Consider the following 13,846-nt stretch of genomic DNA (forward strand, 5'->3'; position numbering starts at 1 on the left):
TTTAAAAAATGGGAACTACACGTCTTGTTACGAAAACGATGCCTCAATTACATGGTGCATTCTCATCAGATGTATGTGTAATATTGTCTTTGTGGAACGACGGTGTGTGTGTTTGTGTGTGTGTGTGTGTGTGTGGGTGTGTGTGTTTGTGTGTTGTGTGTGTGTGTGTGTGTGTGTCTGTGTCTGTTCTGTGTCTGTGTGTGTGTGTGTGGTGTGTGAGAGTCTTTGTTGTTGGTAAGTAGATGCAGACGAGCATGTATACGTCTGTCCCGATCCGATCACGTGATCGGGGATCGGAGCCGATCACGTGATTTTCAAAAGATCGGAATCGGGAGAAAAAAATCGGGGATCGGGATCTTTTTTAAAAAAAATTTAAATACTTTTTATTTATTTTGTATTCAATGTTACAAAAAAAAAATGACCATGTTCAAGTCTTAAAGTCATCCTGAGGCCTTAGTTTTGGTTTCAAATTACACAACATCATGTATGTGTTGCTTCTTTGGGGCTTTTTTTCATAGACCTTGTTGCTTATTTCTCTCAAATCTGGCAACAGAGTGGGCAGGGCGCAGTGTCTAATTGTAGCAGTAAGCTAACGAGTACTGAAAGCTTTATTTGTTTTGATCCAATGCTGCACAACTGAACTGATCCAATGCTGCTATGAAAGAAAGAAGCTATATCCATGTTGGATAGAATATCCAATTTAAATAAAAAAATAACCTTAAGGGACAACTTGAATGCTTTTTTTTCTCTTAATGCATTGCATAAAGATCGGATCGGGAAAAATCGGTATCGGCAAATTGTTAAAATCAAATGATCGGAATCGGATCGGGAGCAAAAAAAGGTGATCGGGACATCCCTATACACAAGGACTGTACTTTAATACTAATTTGAGGCTTGTTCTAGCCCTCCAACCTAAACAACAATTTGTCATTGCCTTTAATAACTTACAATATTTCCTGCAAGCTCCTTTTGTTGATTTGTGCTTTTTAAAAATGAAACAAACAACTGTTGCAAAAAGGATTATTTTTCAGAAACCCTAAGTCGTTACGGTATCAATAATGTACAATTATTAAACTATAAAGTTAAATAAACAAAATATTTTAAATTGTTACTATCCTATTCCTTTGGATCTTGTAGCCTCTCAGATTTAAATTGGGAAATAATGGTGCATCCAACACTCAGGCATCAACATCATCATCAATCCTGTTGCTGATGACTGTCCATTGCTCTCAGAGTTCTTTCAGATTCTTTATAAAGAGAAAATAACAGAAAAATGTTTCTGTGATGCTCAAAGCCATTGGTTGCGTGGTATAGGTTTAAGATTGGCAGCTTAAAAATAAAAATGTTGGCCTCTCAAGACAAGACTGGCGAAGCCTTAGAAGAAAAACTGGCAAACCAACATAGGAAAGAGCCAAAAATATAGAATATATATATATATTTAGACACAGTGACAGAAAGAGAGACATGCAAGGTACAACGCTGAAGAGCTGGAGTGAGAATGAAGATGAAAAGTGCTGACTAATGAATAGACGCATAGAGGGGTCTTCTGATGAATGCCAAGGTTAAAGTCCTCCTTGAGATGAGCTGTGTTTTGTAATATCCGTTCTACTGGACCACTGACAGTTCAAGCGGTCCAGCTGCCCACCTCACCCTCGTTTTACTTCACTGCCCACACATATGCATACCTATACGCTTCTGAGTCAGGGCGTTCGACTTTCCCCTTTCACCTTCAGACCAACGCAATGATACAGGATAACTCCAGCCATACCTTTCACACAGCCATGTAGCTGTCAGACTGATGGAGAACACCTCTGATGGGGGAGTGGGGGCATGGGTGAAATATCGAAATATCTTCATATTAGGTTAAAAATAATAGGCCAAGTCAGAACAAAGGGGGAATAATGGATATAATTGTACAAAAATTTTTTTGCAACTGGAGACTTGTTATGAAACTAAAATGGAGTTAAAAAAGTAAAAGTGTTACAACACTTCAAAAAGTTGTAATTATATAGACTGGTCTTGAGACACAGTGACTCACATCAAATCACCACCACGCCATAACAGGCACCCTGTCAAACACTACACCCTGAGTGGGGAGAAAAGTGAGACAAGAGCTGCCGAACATGTTTCTGTCCAAAAAGTCTTCCTTGTCAGCGCCTCACCTTCAATCTCACCTCTCTGATTGACATCACAACCCTAAGACAAGGTTGCAATTGATGTTTGAGACGCATGAACCACGTTTTCCTTTCCAACCTTTTTGCTTGTCAGATGGCTGGTAAAGCTGTAGGCCATTACCTGCAAAGCTATCCCCGAGGAAAAGCTGTAATGGGCCCTGGAGATGAACTTTTGAACGTTGTAAAGCTTTTCCTTCTCGTATCCTTGGATGACATGTTTAAACAGCAACAGCATCCATCTTCCCTGCAGGTAAAGAACATGCTTACTTGCATTATAGAGGGGAAGCAATGAATATAAATCACACAGGTAAACACACACTGCACACTCCGGTGGGTCGATTAGGGTTTCTGTTGTCTCCCATTGCAATTCTTGTTTGTCAACTCACTAGACTTGTCATTCCTCTTTAGGTGTTAGAGATGGGTCAGCATCGGTTTTCCCTCAACGAACATCTAGTTTGCAGCACAGAGTGAAGCAGAAGAGAGGGAAGGCTTTTGATGCGACAAAGATATGGGAACAAAATGTAAACATGCCAAACGCCTATTTTCCCCTGGGAAATCATGCCTTGTGAAGAGGAGGTGTCGGAACACATTCAAACACAGTGTACTGCTTGCCTTAGTGTGCCTGTTTTAAGGCTGAAACCATAAAGATGAGAAGAGTTAAAAAAGAAATGAAATCGGTGGGAAATAGAGGAGAAAAACTCAAAGCAGTTGTACAAGCCGAGCAGATGGAGAACCAAACAAGAGGAAAAAACGTCATCAAAGTTTAAAAGTGAGCGTCACCAGCACGGAGCAGGCATTTAGAGCTTGTGACAGCACTTTAGGATTACACCAACTGCTTCTGTGCATGTTGACTGTACCTTTCTGTTGCTTTTTCATAATAACAGGCACATGCACATTCGTTTTTGCCTGTGCACATACGTACAGAAGCATACAGTGTAGGAGTAAAGAAGAAGTCTTCATGTGTAAAAGAAAATTCTGCACAACGCGAAAATAGCGAGAGATGAATCGTGAAAAGCCAAAGTAATGTTACATAATTTATATTTTATCATTATTTCCATATGGGGAAGTAGGTGACACCCTTAAATCAAAATGGCTGGAGATGATTCTTTCTTTACTCTATGATGGAGGAATGTTGATCAGCTCTATAAGGACACTCCTACCTGGTTAGCAAAACGTGTGCTGTGTAACTTCACCAGCAAATAATTTATTTACATGTACGTTCCCTGTTTGTTTTTAAGAACATACCAAAATCCAAACTATTTCTGGAAAAATTGAAAAGGCATGTTGAAAAGTTATGGGATGAGCTGCCGTGCCCCGATTTGATCACTTGTAAGACCATAAAAATTGTAATTTTTTCTCTGACATTTCAACATGCTGCTTGCTTCAAACGTTCAGTCGCCTGCTCCACTGAACGAGGGGAATCCGGTCTTTTAAGCAAATGTACAAACTATATTAGGTGGTGATGCAATAAAGAGCTGGATATTGGTCTCAGGAGGTGGTGGAGACCAAAACGGAACAAAAAAGAATAAAACATTTGGAAAATAAAAATGCTGACTTATCAGTTGGGACAAAACAAAACATTCAGTCTGAGGCTTTCCTCCCCCAGGTGGCCAATAACTATTAAAAGGAACTTTAAGGGAAGTTATGAGTACATTTCCGCCTAATGACTATACACATGAGGACCAACAAACACACTCTTGATATGTTATTTGACACCCTTACAAAGCATATATACAAGCACCCTGAAAGGTGGGCCGGTTGCTAGGTAAGTGCCAACACAAAGCGGTCACCAGGTCCAACCTTCATTCTAAACAAACTGCCTGATGACTTGTGCGATGAATCGCCACAGGAAGGGGAATTATCATCCTACAGTGCAGGGCCGCTGATTGGAGTAATGATCGGGGTGGAGAGACAGAAGGGGGTAAAGGGGAGTCGGCGTGTGAAGGATCGGAGGGGGGAGAACTCCACCGTCCTGATTTCTTTCTAGCAGGGGGCCGCTGCTCCAGTAGCCTGGCACCAAGCCAAACACACTGGGTTTAGTTTGTTATTGAAGGAAGGCAAAGCAATCAATCTGGAGGCTGGAAGGAAAGGAGAGTGAAGAATTATTTTTGATAAGTCGTCTGAGGAAAACATAATCACGGCTGTGCGGTGTGAGCTTTTGACGGATGTTAAAGAAAACTTTTTTTCTCTTTCCTCCATATCTTCCAATTTCTTTCCTCATTCAGTACCTTGGCTGAGTGAAATTTTCTGGACTTGTGTGAAACCAAGAAAGGTGTTCCTTCCTCAGCTAGCGACAGATGTGTCAGAGCATGAGACGATATGAAGCTCTCATGGGACTTCTTTAAGTGTCACTGGGAAGCTTTACTGTGTGCGCACACACACACACACACACACACACACACACACACACACACACACACACACACACACACACACACACACACACACACACACACACACACACACACACACACACACACACACACACACACAGAATATCTATTGTCAGAAGTGCTGAATAATAGTGCTGTACTAAGCAGGCTGGGCCAATTAGGCCTGGTGGGACTGGGAACAAGCACCAGTGTGTGTATGTGTGTGTATGTATAGACTATCCTTGAGGCAGACAGCAGGACTGAACGTCAGAATATTGTCAGACATCTGCCTGCCTGCTTGCCTGCTACACACCGAATACATGGACACACACACACACACACACACACACACACACACACACACACACACACACACACACACACACACACACACACACACACACACACACACACACACACACACATCATGTTCGTATTTAGTCCCCTGATTTTAAATGGGAATTAAATAATTTGAGTGTTCCCAAAGCACCAGTGTTCTGCAGTTTGTGTGGGCATACTGTACTGTTGCACAGTTTTGGAAGATTCATAGCTAACCACACAGAAGATTATGGATTATCTCATATTGTTAAGACACAATTTGTCCTCCCCCCCTCTAACATCAACAGAAGTCATAATTTAAGGGGTCATTTCTCAAACATTTCTTCCGGGAGACGATCCCCCGGACCGCCCTAGTATGGTTTGGTAACCATTTCCATAGCCCCACCAAAAATATTTTCCACCAGCCGCCACTGGAGCAGTCAATAGAGGAAACAGAAGAAAATAACTGATGGAAAGAAAAGGAAATGGCAGGTGTTATCAGAAGAGGTAGGAGGGAAGGCAAACCATAGACAAAAAAAAGAAAAAAGGAAGAGAGGTGGTAACAACACAGAGGGGAAAAGAGAATAAGATAAGAAGCATTAAAGAAGAGGAGGTTTAACTGGAATTATTGGTGAGGAAGAAGCGGCCCAGGGAGGCACAGTTGCTACAGCACGGTGGTATCATTGCCTCCTATGGGTTCTCCTCCAACACTCCAGAAGGTTCCACCTACACAACACACACTGCCTAACACATCCACTAGGACCCGTCTGTGAGTGTGCGCACACACACAAACGCACACACACAGTATGACAGTACTCTCAGGAACGTAGCAAATCCATTGAAAATACTCCTTAGGGGCATAACAGTCTGTTCTTTCACACATTAGCACTCATTCTGAAGTACTGATGTCTGCTGTGTTGACAACCGAGTGGTCTGATATCAATACAGCCACATTTTTACAGTCTATGGCCAATTAATACAGCATATAGACAACTTTCGTGACCTTCGCTGACAAGTGAACATACTCATTTAATAGGGTATTAAAATTATACCATGCTAGATTCTCAAAGTTCACTTTTTAGTTTCCTCTGTTCAGTTAAGCAATTTTGTTTTCTGGACAATGAGTCACATGTAACCTGATGCAATTGCATCGCAAATAATTTTAACAGGAAGTGACTTTTTGGTGACAAAGAAATGTAAAAGCAGTTTTTTTTAAGATGGATAATCAGACTTCGATCCTACCAAACTATAGGCCACAATCTCCAAGTTCAAGCTAATTGGCTCACATAGCCAGATGCTCACTGCCAATTGTGATTTAGAGTAGCATCAAGAATCAAGTTACAAACTGGACTAACAACAAAGTGACTTTGTGATATCTCGGACACATAGGACCTTCTTCACTATCTTCTACTTGTGTTGATAATGTAACACCTCCAATGAAAAATGGACCCAATTGGCAAAGTGAATGTGCTTGTCGAATGGAAATATCCCAATAGAGAAAGAATGTATCCAACCGGTGGCTTTTTGTTGCCACAATGTGTTCCAAGTATCTCCAACAGACATATGTGTCAAGTCAGCATGGCCCAGCATCCCTGAAGAACACCCCCAGCAACTTGTTGAATCAGGGCCTATAGGCTATAACAGAAGTTACATATAATGAATACAAGTATAGTTATATAATGTATATTAGCTATTACAATCTCCAGATCTTAGCTGATTTCGATGTATATTTAACAGCAACATTTAGTTCCCTTTACAGGCAATGAAATGCAGCTTTTTCAGAGTCGTTGTGCTTCTTCCGCCAACTGGTTTCTTTTCCCTACCTCCCTCCTCTGTCAGCCAACTCCCTAAGCGATTGCTAATCTAATGCCACTTGTACAGGAGTTGATGCTTCTCACCTGATACCAGCAAGTCTCAAATGACACACTGGAGCTCCGGCACAATCACACGGCGACAGGCCCAGGAGCCTTGCAGCTTCACTAATGGTTTTTAGAAGACTCGGTCCCAGAGTGGATCATTAAACTGGAGAATACCGGTGGCAGATGAACCAAAGGCGCAAGAGCTTGTTGGATCACTCCCAAAACAGAGTGGGAGAAGAAAGGGAGGCAAAGAATGGGATAAGAAGAAAATTCTCACTCTGTCTAAACACTGCTCATTAGCTGAAACAGGTATGGCAGCGAATGAAGAGGTAGCGAGAATGGTAAAAGTAAGAATGGAGAAATAAAGAAGATGCAATGAAAAGTAGGAAGACAAATGCCGAGCTGCTGACAATGAAGGAATGACAGTTCCATGCTGAATAGGCAGGAGTGTCTAATCTACTGTTAGACATCCGCATCAAAAAACGTCTACTCCAACAGCGGTTCCGCTTCCTGTCAATTAGGAGCCAGGAAATTGCGCACAAATGTGTCCAAGCGGGAGAAAACACACACACACACACACACACACACACACACACACACCTTAACTACATAGTCGAAAGGGTACATGCACCCACCCACGCATGTAACACACACCTCATCAAGCAGCAGCTAGTGAGCCATGATTAGTCTATCCGAGTCCCAGCATGCAGTGTGTGTGTGGCTATGCATTTGCTCCACTGAATGTGTGTGAAACAGCTATTCTCTATGGTTTGTTTGACAAACAGAAAGCAAATGCAACGGAACCGTAATTACACTTCCTGAGGTAGCTGTCACTTTGGAAACATAAATAAATAAATTGGCAGAGGAAATAGAAAGAAAGGGAGGCCTTGAGAAAAGAGGATGCAGAGGACCACTGTTACCTGAATAGTGATGACGAGCTGAAATTACCAGACAGAGAGCTGAATCAAGTGGGGAGCTGCCATGAGCTGGCAATTAGTCTCCAGCACCCGGCAACCCACGCTGCCACCACACTTTCAAATGAGACAAACCGTTCTTTTTAGACATTACTCCCAAGATTGGCTAAGACACGGGGCGAAAAAAAAGTCTTCTGGTGTAATTTTCAGAACTAGACCTAATTGAGTTTATTTGGCAAAGGACAAAAAAACCTCCAGGTACACCACATTTTCATGGCAATTATGGAGGTGCATGCTGGAGGTTGTTGCTGCCCTTTGCCGCCTTCTCAGGACTAAACACCAATCAGCCATGTTGCACTTAGACATAACAAGCTCGCCGAGAACAGCCACGACTTTTTCTGTCACTTACTTCTCTCTGGTGACTTTTTTAATGAGGTAAAGGTTCCGTATCTGATTCTGACCTCAGCACGGTTGTATACCACGTAGAAGATGTTTACACAGGGATGCAGGGAGTCACAGTCGCAAGAACGATGTATGGGTGGGGGGATTTTTTTTTCCAGCGTCACAAGGGTAGGTGCTGTTTATTTCATTTGGTGCATGTTAAGCGCAATGTGTCGGATAGTCTGTTCTCACCGCCTGGCTGCTCTGATCTCATCCCCTCGCAGAGGAGTTTATATAAGCCGCAACATCAACATGGCTCTCGGTGACGATCACTTCAATGAAGAGGAGATGAGGAGAGGAGAGAGAAAACAAGGGGAAGAAAAAGGAAAATCAAGTAGAAAAGAGAAGGAGACGACAGAGTTGAGGAGGCAATCGAATAAAAGGAGAGACAGTGAAAGAAGCAAAGTAAGAGGCGAGTTAAGAAGAGAGGTTCATTGAGATGAACAATTGTGAAAATGACAAGCAGAAAGGAAAGGACATGAGGGTATGCGAGAAAAAGGCGATGAGATAAGATGACAAGAGGAGGTGAAAGAACAGTGAGAAAAATGTGAAGAGAAAGGGAAGAAAAGACATGAGAGGAGAGGAAAGGATAGGGACAGGATCAGTTGATTAGATAAGATGAGAGGTGGAGGTGAGAAGGAAATGATGGACACGTGAAGGCAAGATGGAGGGCAAGTGTAGAATGGAGAAGGAGAGGAAAGAAAAGAAGGTAAGTAAGTTGTACAAGAGCCGAAAGAGGAAGGCAGTAGAGAGACAATGAAAGAGACAAGAGGGGAGAAAAGGACACGAAAAAGGAGAGAGGGAAAGGAAGGGGAGTAGAGATGAAATGAGGACAAGCGTGGAGAAAGACAGGAAGAAAGAGAGGAGAGATTTCCGTAAGAAAGACAGTAAAAACAGTTGAGGGGGAGGAGAAGACAACAGAGGAATCTTCTGCCGTGACTGTTCAGAAGTGAAAAAGAACATTTTCTTCTGCCTTTCTTCCACACACGCTCTCCTCCCCTGAACATCGCTCCCTCTCTCCACACGTACAGTACACTGTGAAATGTCAGTCAGTCATCGGGAGTGCTCCGTGTTCTTTGTGTTCGTCTTATCTCCCCTGTCAGAGGAGACGGTTTGTGTTTGCTCAAACAGCAGATCAGCAGGCCCACGTTAAGAGACTATTGACTCCATCTGAGTTCTTAAATAAACACACATCTGCATCCAGCGTGTCAGCCGTCCACAGCCTGGGGATGTGGGGAGTGGACTATAGGAGCCTGGGGTCTTCCACAAAAAGGCCAATATTTAACACTGATATTCTACGACTCTAAAGTTCTAAAACAGTTGCAAATTAATACAATATATTTATAATTGTTCTTGGTTTAGGTCTGTCAGTGCCATATATATATGTTTTCTTCTTTTTCCCCTTAAAATGCCTTTCTTTGCCGTCTCCCTGCTGACAGATACTCGTTAAGGTTCTCAGAGGGTGACGGCTCATCAGGATGATTGACAGGTGCTTGGGTGGAACATGAAGAACCAAAGAGGAGGAAGGTGGGACGACAGCTTTACAATTACCTGCATCCGGCCCGTCAGTGTCAAGTTGTGGCTATAAACGAAACTACTGTCGAATTAAACACATCCTTATAACATTATACATGAATTGAAAGGTTGCTTATATTTAGCTTTATTCAGTATGTACACGTGGCAGCGTTAAACATGAAGTAGAAATGGATACAAATCTAAAGTGTATGTAAAACTAGGGCTGCTCGATTTTGATAAAACGTTCTAAAAGCAAATATCTAAAAAGAGGGATTGATAACTTGCCATCATTATCCTCAAAATCAATTAACAATATATGAAAAGGGATCATAAAGTCATTTTAAATAGAAAGTCTGGAGAAGTTGATTTTAGGCCTGGCGCTGGCGCTTTGCAGCATTCATAATTCATTATAATATTTACTCATATGTTGCCCTTAATGCAATTTTATTAATCATTAGATATATAGTAGATTAGGCAGCCCTATTTAACACAATAACTGTGGGAAACTAGATAAACGGGCAAATGTTTCAGATAGAGGGAGGTGTACACTATAGGCCTTAGAGTTCATATGGATGGAATACTGTCTGAACTTGAACATGGAGGTTTTCGCTTTCAAGGATACTTGAAGATCGAGTAAAAGAAAAGGGTTGTTTCAAACAGCCGATGAAAACACAGGCTGGATATAAGTTAGTCTTGAAGCTGCAACTTGGGGACGCGATAAGGTACGGCTCATCACTCAGTTTTAATTTTTTTACATCCAGGATTCTTTCTTGGTTTACTGTGATTATTAGAACTCAGACACTTTTTGTTAACTTCAACTGTGATGCATAATAAGTAGCATTTTGTCCTTTTATCTCTTTGATTTCTCTTACACAAAGCACTTTCTGAGCTGTCAACATAACAAAAAGGCAACATAAAAGCTTGGTGAAGACTGGTATTAACTGTTCCGTTCCTTATTATCTTCTTATTGTTTTTTCCTTAAACAAAGAAGCCTGCTCACTGTCAGTACATTAGTCGCAGTGTTTCGGCAGCGGCAGCGATGTTGCAGGATTTTGTTTTGTCCTTTTGCAGCACAGCCTTCCATAGAAGGCCAATATCCGCCTCATATCAGTGTAGCGCATGTATATGAACACATACTCCCCAGATAGACAGTGAATTACCTATAGGACACGGACATTATCTACATACCTAAGATGATTAGCGAGTAGGAACACATGAATTGTTTTTGCTGACGGCAGCAGAGGTGGTGGAAGATTACACGGGGGAAATCTGAAATTCATTTGTATTCTTCCTCACGAGGACACTGAATAGTATAGTTTGTTGTGAATAAATGAACACTAAAAACTTCATATCCATGAGGTTTATGAGAAAAAACATATTAAAGAATGCAGAACAGGCAATGAGTGTACATGCACACACATATTGGGGTAGCGACTAGTCATCCAACCACTGTGATCCCGCCATTGATCCACTTGCAGATCAAAGAGGCCTGCAGAACCGTGTTGGATAATTACCGGGTCCTGTAAAGGATTTGGGTGTTTAAGCATGGCCTTTGGGCCTCACTCCCATAGCAGGGATCCTGTGATCAGGGCCACGCAAGAATTGACAGGCATGGAGATGAAGCCTCCGATTATAAACACTCAGCTGGCATATGTTCACCATGACTGATTGGCCTTGGCGCTGCAGACTTCAGTGCTTCCCTGCAGAGGAGGCATCTGTGAGCCGCACACTGATGTTTTGTGGAGTACACCTCAAAAGAGCACCATCTCCTTCTCATTCATGCTTTTTATGGCGCTTTTTAAATTGACTTTAACAGCAATGATTGCATCCTCGCCTGCAGCATCACTGCCCCTGATTGTGGATATGATGATATGGAATGGAAGAGAGTGATTCCAAGAAAGTGACCTATAGTCTGCAACAGCTTGGACCGATTGACGCTTGGTATGGGCTCATCTTTATTAAAGGTCCCATGTCATGGCCATTTCTATTGATCATAATTCCATTGTTGAGGTATACTCAAATAGATTTATACAGCATCTCTGTAAAGTATGTGTATTCACCGGTATGCACTCTCTGTCCAAAACGGCTTGTTGGAGCTCCTGCTCCCCCCCTCCCTGTGAGCCCAGTGTGCTCTGATTGGTCGGGACGTTGAGAGGCTCGTTGCTGCAATCTGCTGCGAGGAGCGGAAGCCTGTCGCAGCAACGAGCCTCTCGACGATACAGCGAGAACAAGCTAAACTCATCCTGAGCACACACAACCACTCACAGCCGAAGTAAAAACAATAAGTGTGGCTTGATATTGAGTAAGAAAAAGGTTTATAACGCTGTGAGAATGGGTCTGCGGAGAGCATTTCTCCGCGATCACAACGTAGTAGCCCGAAAAACGTTTATCCATTTAAACAGTCGTGGTAGATACCTTGTTTGTTTTAAACATCATAAATACACAAACAACAATGAATACTTACAGGTTGTGTACCCGAATCTCCCGCTGGTCCAAACAAAGTAGGAACAGCATCGTTCTTCAGTGCCCTATAATGTACATATCCGGCATGAATCGCTGAAATGTTGAGAGGGGTCGCCTGCAGGCCTGCACTCTCAGGACAGTTCCGGTGTAGGCTGCACTCTCAGGACACCTGCACTGTCAGTACAGGAAGTGACGATTCTGACGAACACGTTTTTTCCCCGCCCCCCGAAAGACTCGTTTGATGGAAGTTTTCAAATCACAATGGAGACTCACCGCGGAGGTGATGAGTCCGCCCACCGTGCACTTTGGGTCGGCCTTGGTCAAGCCCTTTTGACCCCCCCAGCCTGGTTCTCGTAATAGTTGACGTAGCCATTTTTCGCTCAAATGACACCATGGAGGAATGTCACGGGAGTTGACAGGGGACTCTGCCCGTCTCACGAGTGCCTATTTTCGGACACTTTTTTTCACTTTTCCCCGGTTTTCATTATTTTTTAGGCTATTTCACCCGGTTTCTACCGGGACACTGCCCGGTCTCGGGTGTCCCCCCACGGCCTGTGTCCAGCCCCCCCCCCTCCCACTCATCCATATATTAACGGATTTTGACCATTTTCTCCTCTCCTCTCACTGATCGAATGGCAAACGCGACCCACCGGCCCGGCCTAGTGCCGGTGCTCTGGCGGTCGGTTCCTCCGAACTGCGGGTTCGACTCTGATGGCCAGGAGGGTGTGCTGCGTTGGGGTGGGGGACTTCCCCCACTCTGCGTGTCTCTTCCTTCCCGGGCCAGCCGATATGAAGCGTGACCAAGACGCACCGTCTGACTCAGGGGTCCCACGGGTCCCGCAGCGGGGTGGATGTTCCCAGCTGGAACGTCCCCCACCTCCCGCCCGCGGTGACCCGGCAAAACACGGGTTGTTTTCTCGACACGCACCTCCACAGTTGTCTGCGGGTGTAACTAAAATAGCAATTATGTTCATATTTAATATACATACTAAATAAAATATATATCTTTATATACATATGTATTTATACATAAGTGTCAGTCACGATTTATTTTGTATTTTGCGTGCCAAACACAATTTTCCTCTGTTCTGAAAGTTGCGCTCGTGGCTGTAGCCTGATAGTAATACATACCAAGGTGTCATGATATAATATCGGGTACTATATAATCATACATATGTCTATAATGAAGTGTCGACGGATATGATTTATTTCTGTATTTGAGTGCGATTTCCTGTTTGGGAAGTGGCGCTAGTTATGATCGTGGCGATTTTATTTTGGAATTTGTAGCGTGCCACTTCCTGGCGGCTGGGAGTGGGGTGTCGTCAGGGTGCCAAAGGTGTTCCTGAGACTGCGGCCTAAGGCAGGCTCCCCATGGGCTCCATGGTATTTTTGGATCTCAGGGGGCTCTCACCTGGTTAAATAAGGGTACCAAACAACAAAAACACAGACAAAGGCCACATTTTTCAACCTGGAGTGATGAAAACCAATCTTACATGCTAACCGTATACTTGTGACACGCGTCCACACACCACACCCCCCCCCCCCACACACCACACAACACACCACCAGTGTGGTTTCCGTTAGCCGGGTGATAATTTACCGGTTTTTAGTGGGTAACTAATAAAAAACCGAGGATAAATTTCAAACCTGCCGTCAAAACGTCCGGGTTAATAATTAAGGGATGTCGGACGATCGGGCCGCCGGGTCATTATCGCGGCCGGGATATGGATCACTCATTAGATATGTTTGATCTGCGCTTCTATAAGGGAGGCGGCCGATAGGAGAACTGG

The 13,846-nt window shown here is 43.3% G+C and overlaps 2 protein-coding genes across 2 annotated transcripts in view; both read right to left on the bottom strand.

Moving 5' to 3' along the window:
* The window catches only part of pde6d (phosphodiesterase 6D, cGMP-specific, rod, delta), an 818,526-nt gene that overhangs the window by 188,351 nt on the left and 616,329 nt on the right, over positions 1-13,846 (bottom strand). The gene's annotated exons all lie outside the window — the stretch shown is intronic.
* The window catches only part of LOC104947447 (ADP-ribosylation factor-binding protein GGA1-like), a 32,266-nt gene that overhangs the window by 4,028 nt on the left and 14,392 nt on the right, over positions 1-13,846 (bottom strand). Inside the window, exon 2 of the mRNA XM_010773456.1 lies at positions 12,682-12,996. Within this exon, the coding sequence (XP_010771758.1) occupies positions 12,682-12,996 (315 nt within the window). The remainder of the gene's footprint in view (positions 1-12,681; positions 12,997-13,846) is intronic.

This window comes from Notothenia coriiceps, unplaced genomic scaffold, assembly GCF_000735185.1.
Source record: "Notothenia coriiceps isolate Sejong01 unplaced genomic scaffold, NC01 NC01_scaffold00012568, whole genome shotgun sequence".
Classification (NCBI taxonomy): domain Eukaryota; kingdom Metazoa; phylum Chordata; class Actinopteri; order Perciformes; family Nototheniidae; genus Notothenia; species Notothenia coriiceps.